Genomic DNA, 20,237 nt, shown 5'->3' on the forward strand with positions numbered 1-20,237 from the left:
GTATCACTTGAAGTGCCGCGGGGGAATTTTTTAATTTTCTCATTCGTTCCGTGAAAATTAATTTGCATTTGAGGATTAAATAGGTGTATTCTCTAAGGAAGGTGAATTGCGCCTTGTGACACCTTTCTGACAGTTCTTTGGAACGTTTTTGGTATCAACGATACATTCTTATTTAACTTTTTCTATTTTTGTCTTTTAAATTTGTAATTCGGTCCTTACTTTCGCTGAAATCAATTTAAATCTACATTTTATGCAGATACGTGAATCTTTCTCGTTTCCAATTCTGATAGAATCAATTATTTGCGTAACTGAAAATTAGCAAAAATAATTTGGCCAGTGTGTCAGCGAATCGGAATACGATATATGGGGTACGGGAGAATTATAATCAGGCCGTAGAAAGAGTCAACTCGGAGGGTGGGGAAAGTTCCAGGAACGGGATTCTCTACTTTCTACTTTGCTCCTACTGTTCCGGCTGTATCGAGTGTATAGCGAAGTTAAAATCAACTGGTCACTCAAAGTTTGGAGAAGTTATTGTGCCACACAGTTTGGCTCGCTGATATGCCGTCTCTTTGCGCGAAGTAACCTATACACGTGCAGACCTTAAGCACGTATGTAAACATAAAACCAGCAGCTTCTGGTTGTTTTGGTAAAGTGAAGTTTAAACTAAATGTTCCTCGAAAATATAATTGAAAGTATTTTATTTCGAACGAGATCCAGCGTAATTTGATCATCATACCGACTACAATAACATTTAGAATAACTTCTTACTACGATATTTAATGAGAAGGAGTTTGTAGAGGTTCGAACAGTAACAATTCTGCAAATCAGTGCCATAAAAAAGTCCATCCATTGAATCGACGATGTGGTTGGGTATTTTGTGTCTCGTGGTTGCGTTAATTTTTGTGTTATCATACGACTACTACAGAAGACCACACAAATTTCCTCCAGGTAACATAAATTTCCAGAACGTTTGTAAATGTTCGTACGTGTTTGAACACCTGTATCTTCGGTCTATTTAATTCGTTCGATCGTTTAAGGCCCAAGGGGATTTCCTATCATTGGAAATGTACTCGATGTGGCTAAATTAGTAAAGGAGACCAACTTGTTTATCGATATTTGGAGCCGTTTAGCGGAGAAGTATGGACCGATTGTTGGTCTTCGATTAGGCTTCGACCAACCAGTGGTCGTTGTTTCTGGTAAAGCTGCTATTACGGAGATGTTAAATCGACCGGAATTCGATGGCAGACCGCAGGGATTCATCTTTAGGTTTAGATGCGGTGGTTCTATGCGGGGATTGTTGTTAACGGACACCGATGTTTGGCATAGTCAGAGAAGGTATACGCAATAAAATTAATTTTGGAATTATCTGTTTGAATTAGTCTGAATATTATTACATATTATTACTATATTAATAATAATAAATATTATAATCACCGTGTCTAAATTACTATAATTATTATTATTATAGTCTTTGCGCTTACAGATTTGCATTGAAAACTCTCAGACAGTTCGGTTTCGGAAAGCTCACGATGGACGACATACTTCAGCGAGACGCGATCGCATTGACGAATATAATTATCGAATCAACGAAGAACGAGCCATTGACCAATATGTATTCTGTAATCAGCGCAGCCGTTTTCAGCAATTTATGGTTCATCTTAGATGGAACGAAGTGAGTAATTAAAATAAGGAACAGTTACTTAGTTACTGCATTTATTAAACAGTGCTTTTACGTTTTCAGATTCGACGTGGGCACGGAAACTGCCGAATTTAAAGAAGCGATACACGTATTTAAAAACGTTCTTAAATCCGTGAACGTTTCGGGTGGCGTTTTGAATCCTTTCCCTTTTCTGAGATTCCTGTTCCCAGGACTTACAGGATTTTCGGCGATGAAGGAGCGACACAAACACCTGGACGACTTTTTTATGGTATGTCTTAACTTGTTCAGGGTTCCTTGACGAGGATGTTTGTTTATTATTATTTTGCAGGATGTGATATCGAAACATAAAAGTAATAACGTTGGCGGAGAATCTACAAATTTTATTGATTCTTACTTGGAAGAGGTGGAAGCGCAGAAAGCAAAGTCATCCTCATCGTCTTTTAGTGGTAAACTTTATTTCATATTACATTAGAACATTTAATTAACACCGAAAAATTATTTTGTTACAAGTCATTCATTCGTTTAAAAATAAGCAGCTATAAATAAGTAGCTATGAAAATAAAATCACAAACACAGCGACAAACAATCTCGAGAATATTTTAATTTCAAGTGTTTGTCTCTGCCCACTTTTCACTGATAATCTTAACATCGTGTTCTAGAACAACAACTAGTTTATGTTTTGAAGGATTTGTTTGTGGCTGGGGTAGATACAACAGACAATAGCCTTGGCTTTGTAATAGCATTCCTAGTGGTTCATCAAGATGTCCAAAACAAAGTGCACAATGAAATTGATGAAGTCATAGGGAAGGATATTTGTCCCTCTCTTAACGATAGAAATCGGTAAAATATATTTTTTTAAATCCTCTAGAAACTTAATAATAAATATCTACGCTGTTAATTGAATTACTAAAGTTCAATGAAATCTATAAAACTAATTAATCTAAGTAAGCTATTTAATTGATAAATATCCCATAAATGTTATAATAAATAATGAACCATTCCTTCATTTATTTTAACTATATATTACCTTACAGATTGCCATATTTAAACGCAGTTTTAACAGAAGTACTGAGACTAGCAAACATTACTGGTACTACTCTTCCGCATCGAGCGCTAGCAGATACTAATTTACTAGGTTACGGAATTAAGAAGAATTATTCATTATTAGCGAATCTTAAAAGCGTACACATGGATAAAGAACACTGGGGAGATCCTGAAGTGTTTCGTCCTGAACGGTTCATTGACGATAATGGACAATTCGTCGACGACTCGTGGGTTATACCTTTCGGATTAGGTAACCGTTATTCTACTATTAGAAATGTAATCAAATAAAAATCTTTGCACAGGTGACGAAGGCAGATGAGCCTTACAAGTATATTTCCTATCATAATTCTTTTTTTACTTTTTTATTTGCAGGCCGAAGAAAATGTTTGGGCGAAACCGTAGCGAAAAATACAATGTTTCTCTTTGCGGCATGTTTATTCCAAAAGCTACACTTTATGTTGCCAGAGAAAGATCCTGAGCCGAGTCTTCTAGGAGTCGATGGCTTCATCACTTCACCGCCAGCGATGAATATTATAGTTGTTCAGAGACATTGATCTAATGATTGAAAAAGAGATTTAAATGATTTTGGAGTCTTTTGTGTTACAGAAAAGTGTTAGAACCGTTTGTTGAGTTATATCGCTGCCATAAATTTGTTAGTTTTAAGTCAGAGCGTGTATATATTAATGAACGATTTTTCTTTCTTTACTTTAGTCAAGTGCAACATCTACGTTCGTGACTAAAATACTACGAATACAACATTATGAATTTATTATTATTGCAGATAAAATCTTCTACCTATTTAGATCCATTTGTGTAAAATAATCCTGCCTATTGCATTGATAATACTGATACTTTAATATAATTAAATTGATACATTCAAATTTCCTGCGAAAATTAGTGTCGCCATCTAACGGTCAACAAGCCGAACTATTTTCGGACTCCAGTCAGCGCCTCTATCGGGAAAACGCTCAAGTTTGTAAACATTTAAAATATTTACGAATCCTATTTTATCACGTTCCTATAATCAATTTGTAGGTAAATCATAGTATTGTAATAATAAAATTTATCTAGGAAAATATTTTTTTTGAATACCACCGTCGATAATTTTGTATAAATGACGCCATCTAGCAGTATAAAAAAAAACTATCGAGGACAAACTTGAGCGTTTTCCCGATAGAGACGCTGACTATACTTTGAAAAATAGTTCAGTATGTTCACCACCAGATGGACACCCTTTCTCAAAAGAGAGTATTGTTTATATCACTATTCTGAACATGTGTTTATATGTGTTTTGTAAATTGATTAATGTATTCATCAATGCAAAAGAAATCTAATTGCTGGTTTAACAAATTATGCTTTAATAAGTTTTGATGGTAATTAAGTTATACGTGCAGAAGGTTATTACAAAAGCATGAAAATTTTCAGAGAAACATTTAATTGGTATCTTACAAAATAAGAACTATTACAAAATAAGAATGTTAACTATTCCTATTCTTTCGTTACTTTTAATCAAGTTGTAATTTAGGTTCTGAGGAATTCACTTATCTTGGGGTACTGAACAACATGGCAAAATATAACTCGGATGAAATTGTTTTGAGTTACTATGACTGTTTACTTAGAGCAAGGGATGTAGCATTACTGCAAGGATCTCATTGGTTGAATGATGTTGTAATAGGATTCTATTTTGAATACTTGGATGCAAAGTATAACACAAGTGAAAAGAAAGAAATGTACTTCATGAGTCCTGAATTAACGCAGTTGCTCAAGATGACAGATCCATCAGAATATAGCATTTTGTTGGATCATGCTAGTGTATCGGAATGCAAATGCATATTTTTCCCTTTAAACAATTGCGACAGCAGAGATACAGCAGGAGGATCGCATTGGAGTTTATTAGTATATTGTAAAGCAGATAAAATGTGTTACCATTTTGATTCATCAAAAGGTTATAATAATAATATTGCTTCCAAATTTGCAAAAAATATAACGAATTTTGTACTCAATAAAGATAAATCAAATAAGAAATTTGTTGAAGCGGACTGTCCTCAACAAGACAATCCATACGATTGTGGAGTTTATGTTCTATGTCTAACAGATGTAGTTGCAGAGAATGTTTCAAAAACTGGAAGGGTAGATGGATATGATTATGATCAAGCTAAACAGTTAACACGTACAAAGCGTGCGGAGCTATTGCACTTGATAAATGAATTAAAACAAAAATCGAGTGCTGATCAGTAACATGTGTAGTTTATCAAAAATTAAATTTACATCTGAAGTATTTTCTTTAAAACATTGTAAATGTAATCCATATTTATTTCGTGTTGTATACTTTATTAATAATTTTGTATTGCATTCTTATAGTGTATTTAATAAATGAGTATAGTACACTTAATGTTATGATTTGGAATGTCTTATGGAAATCTTGAAATGTTTATGATGTGTTGATGTGTCTATTTGGATCCGTGTGTGTAGTGGAAACATCTTGGCTATTAACGACAATTAAACACAATGTAGATTTATGTGTCAAATAATATTATTATATAAATACATTTGAATTTCCCGCGAAAAATTGGTATCGCCCTCTTATGGGAAGACGCCCAAGTTTGTCGTGAAGATAGCGCCGATAACAAAGATTATATCAACTCATGGAACATGTTTGTAATAATTACGAATTCTATTTTATTACGTTGTAGTTAAAAATTTATAGGTATATCATAGTATTGTACTAATAAAATTTATCTAAGAAAATATTTTTTTTTAATACCACCGTCGATAATTTTATATAAATAGCGCCATCTAGCAGTAAAAAAAGGAACTATTGAGGACAAACTTGGGCGTATTCCTGATAGAGGCGCTGACCAAACTCCGAAATTAGTTCGGTATGTTCATCACTAGATGGCGATACCAATTTCCCGCGGGAAATTTGAATGTATTTATATAGTTGTATTAATTGACTCATAGTTAATTGCTTTGTATAGATTAGGATGCTAGAGCCAGATTGGGCCTTACACTTTAATAATATAAACAAACAACTAAAGAATTCCAAGTCGAACCTACGACTCTTATTATCAATAAGCAAATTAAATGAATGAATGAACCATTCTAAAAGTATTCGAACATGTGTCTCGACTTTCGTTAACATGAAAAATAAATCAATAGTATCTATATGCACAAATACTTGTAATGAACTTTTAGTTCCACTACTTTACTTACTTACTACTTACTATTTAAGTATTTGTTACATGTTTCTATAGTAATCAAGTAAAGCATGTCGGTAGATAAAATGGAAAATATTTAGCCTTGACGCATTCACATTATTCAATTGAACAGTTTTATTGTCCAGATAGTAGCAACGTAGCCAACGTTTGTTGTTAAATGTTTACTTGCAGCCATTACCTTGCACAAATCAAACTGTTTGCATGGTGTAACGTACACCTTGGATCACAGTCGTTGTACGCCGCCAGTTTATCTCTGGCGAAACATTAAGCCTGTCCGAACGAGAATTATCTTTCAGTATTAATACGAAGCTTGAATTTTACGATTCGAGTGCGGTTTGTTCACCCCAAGTGAAAACGCGTTGGTTCTTCCAGTAAGACGCACAAGCGATACGGTCAATCGAACTGGGCTTCGTTTCGCGTAAACTAATTATAATTACTCGATATAACTCTCATACTAAATGTAATACTTAGCTTTAGTACAATATTTATACTAAGCATAATATAGAAATGTTCGGAAATTTATTAAAAGAAAATTGTGAATTAAAAGTGTACGTGCAATAAACTGTGGAAAAATTTAACTTTCTTTGGGCGTGATAACGTTTGCGGTGGTTGATTTTGCGTTTTTATCGTTCCTGGGAATTTTTTAATTATGTCGTCAACATAGTGGCGCGCAGCTATATGTTGTTACTGAATGAAAGAGAACAGTATCCCGGTGTCATATATAAATGAAATTCTTCTTTTGAATGATTATACACATTCTAAGTGTTTGAAGTGGAAAAAAGGTTGAAGACGAAGATCTCGCGACCGGAAACATAGCAATTTTAATGGAATGGGAAACGCATTCGAAGCTTAACAGTTTTCAGATACCGCTCGGTGTCCTTGGAACATTATACCTCTTGAGGTCAGTTTATGAGTAAAGTGTCGTATTGTAAAAGCCTTAGTTAATGGAATCTCGTCATGTCTGTGAAACAAAACGGACCGGATGAGAAGAAGATGCGACCGAAAGAGAAAACGGAAAATGCGCGGAATTCTGATGATAATTTCCATCCACCCGATGGTGGATGGGGTTGGATTATCGTAATCGCTGCAGGATTCTCTAACGTAAGTTGTAATCGATTTTAAGAAATTCTTTATGAATTTTTATTACGATCTTCAAGCTAGAAGTCAGGATTTCAATATTAGAAGTTTGTATTATTTAAAGACGTCAACATTAAAGGCTTCATTGACACGTTAAAAACGTCTTTCATTTAGATTATTCCGGCTCCTTTTATCTAATCAATGGAAACACTTCAGAGTGGATATTACAACAATAATAAAATTGAATAATTGCTTGTATTATTTTGTTTTTTTCTTCCTTTTACACATGAGAGCGTACAAGATAACACTGATGGAGGAATGTATGTCTTTTTTTAATAATATCGAGCAGTCGATCTGGAATTAATTTAATTTAATATTCATAACGTATCGATTGTGAAGTTTTACGATTTTATTTGGTTAATAAAATTTTTGCCTTCATAAATTAATTTGATCAATTTTATTGATTTTATTGAAGTTAGATTTTATTTAACTGAAGAGTTGTAATACAATTTTCGTAATAATTAAAAAAGTACAGCGTCGAAACAAATAAAGGGTTTTAGGAATTTGTTTGTTAACAACAGCATAGAAGTTCTCGTAATTAATAATGACAATGATATACATATACTTAGTAAAAATGTTGTCCTTGGATTCACCATTGCCTCAAATTCTTATAAATAATACTAGTAACGATAAATAAATTTCGCACCTTCCTTGAATTCACCCTTACTCGAAGTTCTTATAAATAAATTGAAATAACTATGTAATTCTTTCAGTTTTGCATACTACCAGTGTTGCAATCCTTCGGACTAATATTTAGAGACAGATTTACGGAGTTAGGAATCAACTCGTCGCAAACAACAACTATATTGAACATGAATATCGCGGTGACTGCTTGCATCGGTGAGCCGCATCTTAATTATTCATTATCTACGCCGCCTTTAATGTACGTGGTCGTAATTTTTTATTAAATACGTCGTGTTTGTTCAGGAACGCGCGAATTATTGCTACAATTGATGTAATTGTGCGATATCAGCTGATAAAACAACGCGACCCATGCACGAACGAAGAAACGTGTTCTTATCACGACTGTACCCAATTATTTCGCTCGTCTTGATTTTTTTTTCATGATATTGGATTCGTTAGTCATTGCCACGACGATGTCAACGGGGTGACGTCATGAGGAAATATCGTATGCTACTTGTGCTTTTTTAATCGGATGCAAAGATTCTTATTGCAACACAATGCTTGTTATACAATGCTTGTGATAGAATTTGTAATAGCGATTTATGTATGTCATCGCGTAATTCAGAAATCGAAGGGAGAGATTGTTGGAGTTGGATACTAACGTATAGCCTAATTGGCTGGAGTGCAGAGAGTTAATATCTACATTCCAAAACGTTTACGATATATATACAGGGTGTCCCAAAAGTCGGGGAGGAGCCGGAAATAGGGGGTAGCTGAGACGATTCTGAACAACAATTTCCTTTGCGAAAATGTCGGATGGGGCTTCGTTAAGGAGATATTAAGAGAAAACCCCGACCAATCAGAGCGCGCGTAGACCGTTGGAGCGGCCGCGGTAGCGGTGGCTACGCGCTAGGTAGCCGCTCTCGTACGCGAACAAGTGACTCGACGTGCATCGAAGGATATTGACGCGGCCGCTCAGCGCCGTAGCCTTCGCTACCGCGGCCGCTCCAACGGTCTACGCGCGCTCTGATTGGTCGGGTTTTTCTTTTAATATCTCCTTAACGAAGCCCCATCCGACATTTTTGCAAAGGAAATTGTTGTTCAGAATCGTCTCAGCTAACCCCCATTTCCGGCTCCTCCCCGACTTTTGGGACACCCTGTATATATAACATAATACATAATATGTTACATAAATTGTTTAAAAGAAAATTGTCTGCTCGTGGATTGAAAGTATCGATTGTTACATCAATCGTATAGCGTTACGATTTTTAGAATTTAAAAAATGATTACTCACCGTCCGAGATCAATGATTTAATATCTTCGCGATATCTTGTAATACAATCACTTGTATCATACATAATGCGATAAAGTATGCTACAATGAATCATGACAAGCGTATATTAATAAAAGTGATTATTTGTCGCGTTCTGAAATTATTTAATGTATTCTAACGAATATTTCTAACGAAACTCTTATTTGTTCTAGGATTAGCAAATGGGCCACTGTTCAGGAAGTTCAGCTATAGGCAGGTGTCTTTCACAGGCGCTCTTATTTCCGCTGTGTCGATTATGGTACTATCGAGAATGAAAACTTTTACCGGAGCATTAATTTTCTTTTCGTTTTTATATGGTAAGTCGAAAATAAATACAAGTCATCGTACCGCGACGATAAGACGAGGCAAATGATCTTTTAAAAACGATTTTTAAATTTCATTCGGTTTAAAAATGAATTTTAAATTTCATTGATTTTAGCATAATATTCACACGGTACACAAATTGGTTTTATTAATGTCAGGAGAGATCATTATTCACAACTTTCCGTTCATTATCGATAAGATAAAACGGAACCAGTTTGCGATGTAGTTTCCAAAAATACCTTGTCACCTAGAAAAATAATCATTGCATAAAGCAGTGATACATTATGTTAACATATGACTACTAATTAGCATATGACCACTAATTAGCACGTTTTTACATTTTTCAAAAATAGATGCCGCTAAAACATTTAACCTTGAGGGCGATAATTTCAGGTGCTGGAACTGGTACAGCAATGTCGGCGAATTCGTTGGCTTTGAATACTTATTTCAAACAAAAACGAAGAATCGCGACTGGTCTCAGTTGGACTTGCACTGGCATGGGACCAATTGTAATACCACAGGTAACTTCGCGTTAAATAAATGCAAACGAACGAAATATTAATTTTGATATAATAGCTTATGAAATAGCGTGTTACTTTTTAGGTAATCACATTGTTGATGCCCAAGTACGGTATCGAGGGAACCATTCTAATATTTGGTGGGATTGCGTGTAATGCTGTCGCTTGTGCTCTTCTTTTGCAACCCGTTTCAATGCACGCGAAACAAAAACGAAATACTGAGAAATTAATCATCAAAGAAATTTCAGATACGTCACCATACAGTAAGGTACAGTTTAATGATAAATAATAATTTCAAAGAAGATCCGAATATAACAGTCACGTTACTAGATAGTTTATTTTTAATAATAAAAAAATAAATATTATTTGATCGAACTAGATCGATTACAAGTAATTATTTCAAACAAAATTTGCTCGAATCTGGAACGATCTGATATACACTGTTACATTCGGACCTAATTAAATTAAGAACTTCGTAATGTCAGACGTTTTTCGTCGTAACGGTTTTATAATGTATGTCCAGACGACAGAGCCATTGAACAAAAATGGGAAAATTAGCGTTCAAAGCAGATCGTTGGATAACATCGTTGGCGGTGTACGAAACAGCGACGGTACTTTCAGCCTTGCGAAGGGGAAATTCGGTAGTCAGTATTTGTATTACGACGACGAAGAAGATGGAGCTTCCGGGATAGACGTAATGGGCCCTGGTGCCATTATGATGTCACGAGCTAACGATGGTTGGTAAGTAATCTAAGTACAGAAGTAATAATTTGAAATGTAATACACATGTTTCCGATTTACGTAATATATTTTTGATGCTGTTTCTAAAATAATGAATTTCTAAAAACAAATACTGTCAGAAACAAAAACTGATACCCCTCGGATTCACTTCGTATCCACCGAAGACACAACGGATGACAAGCTGTTTATATTATCCCCTTCTTAATTCAATTTTATCTAATCTATTTCCTAGATTTACACTTTTCTGATCCCGTTTCTTAGACTCTGTACATTTTATCTTTTATCTAATATTGATAGAATAGAAATTTATCTGTGACTTTTTTTCTCAAATTAAAAATGGTAAAATTAAAATTAAAAAATTTTAAGTTGAACTATTTAAAATAGGTTCTCCAGAAAAGATACGTCAACTGTGTCAATAACATCTCGAACATCGAGGAAGGATAACACTTCGAGAAATCCCAGCCGAAGACCGTCGATATCTTTGAGCAGGCAATCCAGTCTCAACACAGGATCGTCGGTAAGAAATCTTAATAGGTAAATATTTGTTGCATAGAGTAAGTGTAATGAATCTACTAAATCATCGTTAACACGTTGACTGTCAGACTGATTGTCGTTAATATTTCCGGGATGCTCAGGCATTGTTTCTAGGCAATTGGAAACTAAATAGTATCACATTTGTTGTAATAATTATTTTCTCTGACACCTCAGCTTCTGGATTAATTATTTTAATTCCTTGGCGAACAAAATTCCGTGACATATTATTATACGGACGATATGGCGGTCAACGTATTAAAAATATTAAAATACATGGAGATAATCAATTTGAAAATTTAATAATTGAACAGAAAATGCATTTTACATATTTTTATGTTTCTTTTAGTTCGTAATATTTTAAGAACATTTTGAGGAGGATAAAAGTTTGTTTCTAAGCAATTGGAAAGTAAATCCAGTAAGGATATCCAGTGTTATCAATGGATATTCCTGTCACTGCTTACATAATCTTACTGCTTACCCTCTAAATTTATTTATACCTATTTCCAGACAAAACAGCGAAACAGAAAGCTATCGACGGAGAATTTCGTGTTATCAAGCACCTGCCCTTCCACTGATCATTCTCAACGAGTCCTGCGAGCACGCTGAAGACTCTGAACAGTGCAAAGATCCTGATTGCAGTCAGAAACTACAACAGAAGTCGGCCATACCTGAGAAACTAGAAACTGCTAATTTGTTGGAAGAGGTGAGATTAATAACAACATCAGATTAATAGTAATAGTAATTTATAGTGATACAATTCAGTGTCCATTTTAGGAATGTGTCAAAGAAGAGAGGAAAACTTTTCTGGAAGCCGTGATAATGTTTTTCGACCTTGATCTCCTTCGTGATCCTATTTACGTAAACATGATGCTGGGCATCACGTTCGCCAATTTCGCGGAAATGAATTTCTCGTTATTGACACCGTTCATTTTGAGCGAATTCGGATTTTCGAAGATCCGAGTCGCAACTGTGATGTCGATTCTTGCTGGGGTCGACGTGGCCACCAGATTGACGATTCCTTTTATTGCTGATTGCATCGGCTGGCAAAACAGGACCTTCTTCCTCGTTGGAATCTCTGGAATAGCACTTGGTCGTATCGGTGAGATTATTAATTCACTTTATTGTTTTGTAAACGTTGAATTCATATCAGATGTCTGTTCTAATATTCAAACTTTATTCTGTTTTTATTTTTTTATGAGATACATTTCATTTTATTCTAATTAAAATTTCAATTTTTATTCTACAATTAACGAATACAAAGTTACGAAGTGTATCACACAATTTATATAACGAAAATATGTCATTCAAGTTTTAGTTTCGATTTTAATTTTCATATCGAGAATAAAGAGAATTTTTCATTTTACACACAGTTTATACAATCTCTGAATTTACTTTTCCAGTGCTGGCTTACACAGGCGATTTTGGAGTGACTATAGCAATCGCAGTTCTAGTTGGCGCAGGCAAAGCTTTGCGAACAATATTTATGGCCCTCGTGATTCCAAGTCATGTGCCTTTATCGAGGCTCCCAGGTGCAACTGGTATACAACTGCTAGCTGGTGGCGTGACTTCGTTGATGCTGGGTCCAGTTGTGGGTTGGATCAGAGATATTACATCGGACTATGGGATCATGCTTCACTGTCTCAATGTTTTCACGTTCTTGACTGTGATTTCCTGGTCCCTTGAGATTTATTTCACGAAACGAAAATCGAGAAAAGCAATGGAAAATAAAATGGCGCCAAACACACCATTAAATGTTTAATCTTGTGCAGTTTTTAATATATTTAAATGGAGAAACAAACATTTCCACAAGAAGGATTTGTTAATAGGTTGATAGTATTATTTAAAATAAAATGAACAAAATAATATTAGACACATTCGTTTAATTTTAATGGCCTTAAAGGTTTCGAAGGAAACAGACTATTTATTATGTAACTTCATTTTCTAAATACCTTATTAATTCATCTCTTCACTCTCCGTTCACTATCGTCACCATGCTAATATTTTACTATCCGTTCGATTTTTTTCCTCATCTCACCCACACTTCTTTCTTCTTCGTATTTCTTTAATTTGTGACTTGATCTCTTAATTTAATTACGTTTGCAAGGAAACCATGAATTGATGTATTCCGATAATAAAATAATAAATCAATGAAATTCAAAAACAAATATTTGAATCCTTCACAAAATATATATTAATATGCCAACGTATGATAATTAGAAATTGAATGTGACTATTATTACAGAACGCGTCAATAAGAATGTCGTAACAAATCCAATTCTTTCTTGTGATAAATGTGGCTGATAGTGCACGACGGGGATGTCGTTTTTACAGATTAGATTAATTGGTAGATTGTGTCGGCGCTTCTTTTTACAGATTAGATTAATTGGCAGTTTGTGTCGGCACTCGTCCGTATCGAAATTGATCAGTTTTCATTCGAAACGAACGCTTTGACACCTGTCATCGTGACTACGCAAAACCAATATTATTCTTGTGGAACTGTGTCTCTAATTTCCATTTGTTTATTGAAAACACTCGAAAGCTATCGCAAACAGCGCGATACGACGTACAGCGGATTCTGTGGGATGAGTTTTCCGTTGAAATTGGTGGTGATGTGACAAATAGGGATTAGGGAAAATTAAGCATGTTTGAACAGTGATATTGTTGTTTGCCTGGACGTACGTTGCAAGGGATTAATTTATTCCAAGGAAAGAAGATCTGAATGTAGCAGTCACGTCACGAGGTAGTTGAATTGCAACAAATTTGATTTACAAAAATATTATTTCATTCGAGTAAATTAACGCAATATAACGACATGTAGTTAGCAACAAAACGATAAAAATCGTTCATTTGTTCGCTATTGGTACAGGAACGAAATAAACATGTCGGCAGAAGAAACTGTGAAAGTGCCTCCGGATGGAAAATGGGGGTGGATGATTGTTTTGGGGCATGCTTTAAATGGGGTACGTCGATTACAATGATGCACATAATTTTTTCAAATCATTTGCATAAAGAATGAACAGTATACGTGCTATCTTTCTCTTATTAATTACGTATTACATATTAACAAAAAATATATATAAATTCCATATGCCTTCTTAGGATTCGTATTTTTAATTCAAAATGAAACTGCTATTCTCAGATCTCGACGATATCTCTTATGCAAGGATTCGGGTTGATATTTAAAGACACTTTCCCACGCTTTGGGATCAACGCGACAGAGGGGGCGGTTATTATTAATACGAATTTAGCTTTTGGTATGCTACTTGGATTAATTAATGGACCGTTATTGCGAATTCTCGGATACAGAAAATTGGCTATGATTGGTAGCTTGCTCTACTGTATCGGAGTGACAATGACGTCGTTCGCCAGGTCGTTTCCTGTCATTATGATTTTCTATGGTGTCTTTGCTTGTAAGTGCAATATTGCGTAATTTAAGAATTATACGATTAATAAGAAATAAGCATCGGTTGGTGACATCGCTATTGGTACATAATTTTTGGAGCAAACGGTTTATAGTTTACGAGACATATAGCATCGTTTATCTGAAGAAATGTAGAATAAATTTCGTAATTTGAAAAAAAAATATTTGCGTACACCTCAAATTTCTATACTACGAATAATATGATGCAAAATGAAAAATTCATTTTTTTAAATGTTAGAATAGAGAATAAAATGAAAATTAAAATACACGTTAGACAATCGTAATGTTTTCATCGAACGATAGCAAATTTAATTATGTTACATAATGATATTTTTCTGCATAGCGTTGGGAATGAGTACAACACTCTCTGCTTTTTCATACGCAGTGAATTCCTATTTTACAACTAAAAGGGGACGGGCAATGTCTCTAGCGTTAACATTGATTAGCCTCGGTCCTATTCTTGTACCACCAACTACGACGTTCTTAATTTCGTATTATGGATTTCAGGTATATGTTATTAATGCACTGTTATTTAATTTCGAAGCAATGATAAAGTAAACGAACGTTGATGTTGATTCCATCTGGAAAAAAAAAAACTTCAAATTATTCTGAAGTCAAGAGAACTGCGAAACCTTGAGGAAAACTTCCTGTTATTCGTGCTGTTCGTTCTTTAAAAATAATAGTCACGTTTATGATAGTCGAGATAAAAAGAACAACTATTCAAGATAAAGTAGATCGGCTCACTTCCGCCAATGGAAACTTGCGATAATCTAAGCAGATATTTCGTAATATATTCGGTATCAATTAAAACAAAAATTAGAAATATAAACAGAAATTGTTTAAAAAAGAAAAATGGAACAATATAGTAAACATAGATCAGTTGAAAAGGTAAAGCTTTTAGTGTAAAATATTAACGTATCTTACATGTATTTTCATAATTTGAATTAATAACAATGCAGGCAAAATGTTGTTCGAGAAAAGATTGATTGCGAAAATGTAGTGTATCTATTTATTTTCGAATGTGTATCGTTCATAATGAAAGTGTGATGAAAGAATTCTATAATTTTTTATGCTTTTAAATATTTTGTTGAAAGGGTACAATTCTTCTATACGGAGCGTTTAGTTTGCATTCATTGGTAGGAAGCTTATTACTTCAACCACTTAAATGGCATAAAGTAATTCGAAACGAGGAGAAATGTGTAAACGAAAAAGAAAACAAGACTGGAGGTAAGAATTTAAAAAAAATACATAAATTACAGTGGTAAAATGAAGTTAATGTTATTTTAAACTCCATTATCAATTGTTACGATCGAAAAACATTCTTTTCTTAATCAAATAATGATTACAGAAGTAAAACTTGTTGCGGACGTGAAAAATACTAGTTTTCAAGACGACTTAGAATGGGAGTTATGCAACCATCAAAGAAAACGAAAGAAAACTATTTCAAGTATCGATTACGACTCTGAAATTGAGAGTATATATGGATTTGATATACTTTATTCACCTCAGCTAATGGAGAATGGTAACTAAATAATATATACTGTAATTATATTTTTTTAAATTTATAAGTAAATTTTATTTTAAATTTATCAATTCAAAAATTAAAATTAATACAATTTAATAAGAGAATTACATAATCGTATTAATTTCATGTTCTAATTAAATTCGAAAATACAAACGCCATTAATTACATTTTTATCGAAGGATTCTAATTTAATACATATTTTGAACGTTGTTTTATAATCGTTGCTTATTTCAGTGTAAAAGTTTCTTTTACATTTCGACATAAATATTTGCATTTCTTGATAATGCATCGATTATAATAATAAATAACGATTTAGTTTCATCAAACGAAGTGGACATTGATAGATACATAATCGATGAACGCGATGACGTATCGAAGGGACACTTAAGAAGAAAGAAACGTAGTTTTTGTATGTATAAACAATATTTTACAAGTTAAATTAACCAGAATTTTTAATACTGACGTTAAGTTTTCTTGCAGTCAAGAGTGCCGATACGATCAATCTTGGTAGCAGCTTTACAATTTTCACGGACGTACCCGGTTCAGTGATGAAAAAAGAAAACTTGGGCATTTTCGAAGAAAATGATTCTTTATTACAAGGAAACGAAGAGAAGGCAATGGTAAACACAGGAACCGATTGCAATGACAAGTATGTATAACTCGAAGGTTTTATCTCGTTTTGCTCTCGCAAGTATGTCAGATAGCATCGATAAAGCGTTATGTATCGCTTCCTTTTATCTTTGTTACTCCACTTTGTGTTCGCAGTTGGCGATTATGTTATTAGCGCCACAATCCTATTTCTAAATTTTAAATAAATTTTCATTTCAGCCCCGAAAAGAAGTCAGTCATGGCAGATATCTTAAAGAAGGTAGGTCAGATATTTGATCTGGACCTACTGAGAGATCCAATCTATGTGAACATTATGATGGGAATGTCGATTGCTATTTTCGCTGAGGCAAATTTTTCTGTCCTGACGCCATTTATCCTAACAGATATGAAATTATCCACCGAGGGAATCAGTGCCGTTATGAGCGTAATTGCCATTACGGATCTCTTTTCCAGAATTCTTGCTCCGTTTCTCGGTGAATGGCTCCATCAGCCTCCGAGAATAATGTATTTATTAAGTTTGTGCCTTCTAATCTTCTTTAGGACGTGTACGTATTACAAACATTTTCTCGTTAGACCGCTGATATTGTGCGTTTATCTTTTCATGTTTCGTGATTTTCAACTTGGTTAATTCCGATACAGTGGTAACGTTTGCCTGTGGATCTATGATGTGGCTCGTTGGGGTTGGATTAGGAGCTTCTAAAGGGATCCGTTCGGTTTATATGAGTCTAGTGATACCTGACTATGTACCAATCGACAGGCTACCTAATGCATCGGGGATTCAAATGATTATGAATGGAATAATACTCTTAACTGCTGGACCAATGCTTGGTTCGTACAAATATATTATGTAGCTATTAATAGAATGGCAATTTTAAAAGTGTAGGAGTCTAAACGAAAAATAAGGCACGGAGATTCGAGAACCCACGATCCTCGGATCCACAGTCGACCGCTTTACCTACAAGACCAATCCCGTACCCTACGTTTCGTGTTCTTATTTGACTCCTTATTGTTGGGTATGGGAGCCGCGGATACTACAGAAGCTAAACTTGTTTGTTGAAAGCTTTTACACTGTTAAAATGATCAAAATTCCAACTGGAAAGTAGCATTGGAAAATGTATGCAATTAGCAATGAAGATAGAAAGAAGAGGTGAAAAAGTTTATTCTGGAATTTGCTGCACGATTTATTGAGATCCAACTTTCTTATTACTTCGATACAACTATTGTGCGTAATTAATCTAAGTCTGCAAAGGTAATTCATGAATGCAAGCCATAACTTCGGAAACGTCTGCGCGTTAAAATAAATAAAAGAACGTTGTACCAATTTTTCAAGCTCGTATATAGCCTAATTTTTGAGTTATGTATGAGTTATGGAAGTAGGTTAGTGAAATCAGTCACAAAATGGAATATTTTAACTAAATTATATATTTGGATAAAAATTCACACGTGCAGTTCAAATGGTAATTAGTGAAGTATTATGTTACTATTTTGTACAACGTTAATGAAGAGGTAGAAGGAAACCGAATGAAGAGAGGCAGAACGGTGAAGTGACAAGAAGTAAGCATTGTAAGAGAAAAATAAATTGTTACCCAGTCTCAGGAATATAAAGAAGCTTGATTACTAGTCGCACGTGTAAAACGAATATCGCATTGTTCTCAAATAGTAAGTGAAAACACATATCACGCGATGAAGTCGAGCCAGTCGCACTGGAAATCTTGCGTCCCAGAACTAAAAACTGTTATCAATGTTTTATCGATATAAAGATATGTAAACCATCCAATATTTTGGTTTACCAATTTTTTTCGTATTTTCATTTAAACAAGAACTATAATTCGTTCTAATTCTTGGAATTTGCAAAACAATCGAGCACGTCTCAACTATTTAACAGCAATTTAAGAAATCTAGAAAGCAACCAAGAGTGATATCTTTCAAAAGCTAATTAATTCACATCGTTAATGATACTGTTATTAATATAACTAAATACAACTTGTCTTTGCACCTGTTTTAGGCATAGTTCGCGATCTCACTGGACACTACACACCCTGTATATTCATAATGAATAGTGTTACAGCACTCACAGTAATTTTGTGGACAATTGAAATGTATATCGTACGAAGGAGGAAATTACGAATGCAAAAGCAACTTCAAGATAAGCAACTTGCAGAACGTGTATTATAGTTGTCGTTATTTGTGATTCCTAGGTCCTTTCGTCAATCTGCGTACACTGCCATGTTAATTGTTTCATAAATCTGAGATTATTATATAAACAAATGAATTCTTAACAAACTAGCGAATGAACAAGTAGGAAATGAACGTTACGAGCGTGTATAATTTTTTCTACTTCAGTAAATCGGAGAATTGACGTTAACATTGATTTAATGTATATAATAAACAAACTATTAAGAAATTATATTCAAATTAGCAGTGTGATTTTGTATTATTTGCAAGTGGAACGAGGAAAGAAGTAATTACGTGTTGTATGAAAAATGTAAATAAATTATTTTGTATGTATTATTTAAACAATAATGTAAAAGAAAAAAACAAATGTTAGATAGTATAAAAAAAAAAGTGTCTGTGTCTTTCGATTTAATTCAGAATATATTTGTCACATTTTCCTGTACAATAAATGCGTAAAATCTGCGGTCTAATAATAACAAATTCTGTTTTTTTCTAGTATACAAGTTGTCAGATGCGCAAACCTGCTTTCGCGGGCGCCATGGCGCCCTAGGGCACCAACGTTGGGGACCGCTGAACTAAACATTAATTAAGGTCATGTGCCTGTTCAATGTCGTTCGCCACAGGAGTAGACTTAATGACGTGAAGTGTTTCGTTACCGCGGCTCGAGCCTTTTTTACCGCAGCGATCTTGACTGGCAACAATGGATCGTGTTTTCCCAGAATCTTCCGGTAAAAGTTCTCGCACGCCATTAAGAGAACAACGTGCGATTAAAACTTTTGTTTGAACTAGATGATCATTCTTGCGTCGCGATTTGGATAATCGAAAATGAACTGAATTCCAAAAACTTATCAGACGCGCACTGGAAATAATTGACAGAAATGGTTTCTGGTAAAATTGGAGTCATTTTTGATTAGGTGCAGATAGATGGATCTAATTGAGAATAACTCTTACTTGCCGTTGGAAAGTGTCTCGGATATTCAGGCCAGTGGAGGAAGAAATGTATTGTTCGTTAAGAATCCAAGTGACGCATAGGAGTAATATTTATCGTAATGTAATAATAGCTTTTTTGAAATTTGACAGATGAAACGTTGCTTAGTCTTGGGAAACTTCGTAAAATTTAAAGAACAACTGTTTTTGCTGAAAATTTTTTTGTGACTCCTTCGAAACATTACCTAAACGCAGTAACAGTTTAAAAAAATAACTATTTAGTCATTCAGTTTAAAAAAATTCCTAAACAGTACAATCGTGTTTTAGAATTTCCGGAGGCATTCCACGTTATTCTTGCAGTACATACAATAAAAGTAGAGAGTAGCGTCGTCCCGAATTTTAGTCACGAGCTTATGGTAAAGTATTCGCGCTTTTCAATCGATGAAACAACGTGAAACGGAATACGAT

The 20,237-nt window shown here is 34.3% G+C and overlaps 4 protein-coding genes across 11 annotated transcripts; all 4 read left to right on the forward strand.

The window, feature by feature from the left end:
- The first annotated feature begins 646 nt into the window (after window positions 1–646).
- Window positions 647–3,506, forward strand: LOC128888189 (methyl farnesoate epoxidase-like). Of its 3 annotated transcripts, none has more exons than XM_054144853.1 (8): window positions 647–948; window positions 1,038–1,335; window positions 1,484–1,672; window positions 1,742–1,928; window positions 1,989–2,106; window positions 2,320–2,500; window positions 2,695–2,954; window positions 3,077–3,506. In XM_054144853.1, exons 1-8 carry the CDS (start codon window positions 861–863, stop codon window positions 3,256–3,258), a joined length of 1,503 nt encoding a protein of 500 aa, XP_054000828.1. In that variant the 5' UTR covers window positions 647–860; the 3' UTR covers window positions 3,259–3,506. The 3 variants fall into 3 exon arrangements, with proteins under 3 accessions (XP_054000828.1, XP_054000830.1, XP_054000829.1); XM_054144855.1 differs by having other exon boundaries at window positions 1,123–1,335; XM_054144854.1 differs by having other exon boundaries at window positions 1,131–1,335.
- Window positions 3,507–3,928: 422 nt separating this feature from the next.
- On the forward strand, window positions 3,929–5,112 carry LOC128888158 (sentrin-specific protease 8-like). 3 transcript variants are annotated; one of them, XM_054144798.1, is made up of 2 exons: window positions 3,929–4,077; window positions 4,230–5,111. In XM_054144798.1, the coding sequence occupies exon 2, from the start codon at window positions 4,268–4,270 to the stop codon at window positions 4,940–4,942; it is 675 nt and encodes a 224-aa protein (XP_054000773.1). In that variant the 5' UTR covers window positions 3,929–4,077; window positions 4,230–4,267; the 3' UTR covers window positions 4,943–5,111. The 3 variants fall into 3 exon arrangements, with proteins under 3 accessions (XP_054000773.1, XP_054000772.1, XP_054000774.1); XM_054144797.1 differs by having other exon boundaries at window positions 3,942–4,144; XM_054144799.1 differs by having other exon boundaries at window positions 3,946–4,101; window positions 4,230–5,112.
- Window positions 5,113–6,552: 1,440 nt separating this feature from the next.
- On the forward strand, window positions 6,553–14,393 carry LOC128887541 (monocarboxylate transporter 6-like). 4 transcript variants are annotated; one of them, XM_054143546.1, is made up of 11 exons: window positions 6,553–7,023; window positions 7,773–7,899; window positions 9,169–9,312; window positions 9,713–9,840; window positions 9,923–10,105; window positions 10,361–10,578; window positions 10,963–11,112; window positions 11,620–11,815; window positions 11,887–12,211; window positions 12,513–14,072; window positions 14,212–14,393. In XM_054143546.1, the coding sequence occupies exons 1-10, from the start codon at window positions 6,880–6,882 to the stop codon at window positions 12,869–12,871; spliced, it is 1,974 nt and encodes a 657-aa protein (XP_053999521.1). In that variant the 5' UTR covers window positions 6,553–6,879; the 3' UTR covers window positions 12,872–14,072; window positions 14,212–14,393. The 4 variants fall into 4 exon arrangements, with proteins under 4 accessions (XP_053999521.1, XP_053999524.1, XP_053999522.1 ...); XM_054143549.1 differs by lacking the exon at window positions 7,773–7,899 and having other exon boundaries at window positions 6,903–7,023; XM_054143547.1 differs by lacking the exons at window positions 6,553–7,023; window positions 7,773–7,899 and adding an exon at window positions 8,269–8,374.
- Window positions 14,394–15,102: 709 nt separating this feature from the next.
- LOC128887542 (uncharacterized) lies at window positions 15,103–19,545 on the forward strand. Its single transcript, XM_054143550.1, has 8 exons — window positions 15,103–15,421; window positions 15,628–15,760; window positions 15,882–16,055; window positions 16,375–16,467; window positions 16,539–16,707; window positions 16,887–17,212; window positions 17,307–17,495; window positions 18,673–19,545. Exons 1-8 carry the CDS (start codon window positions 15,386–15,388, stop codon window positions 18,840–18,842), a joined length of 1,290 nt encoding a protein of 429 aa, XP_053999525.1. The 5' UTR covers window positions 15,103–15,385; the 3' UTR covers window positions 18,843–19,545.
- Window positions 19,546–20,237: the final 692 nt, after the last annotated feature.

The sequence above is a fragment of the Hylaeus anthracinus genome, unplaced genomic scaffold (genome assembly GCF_026225885.1).
Source record: "Hylaeus anthracinus isolate JK02 unplaced genomic scaffold, UHH_iyHylAnth1.0_haploid 11989, whole genome shotgun sequence".
In the NCBI taxonomy this organism is placed as follows: Eukaryota; Metazoa; Arthropoda; class Insecta; order Hymenoptera; family Colletidae; genus Hylaeus; species Hylaeus anthracinus.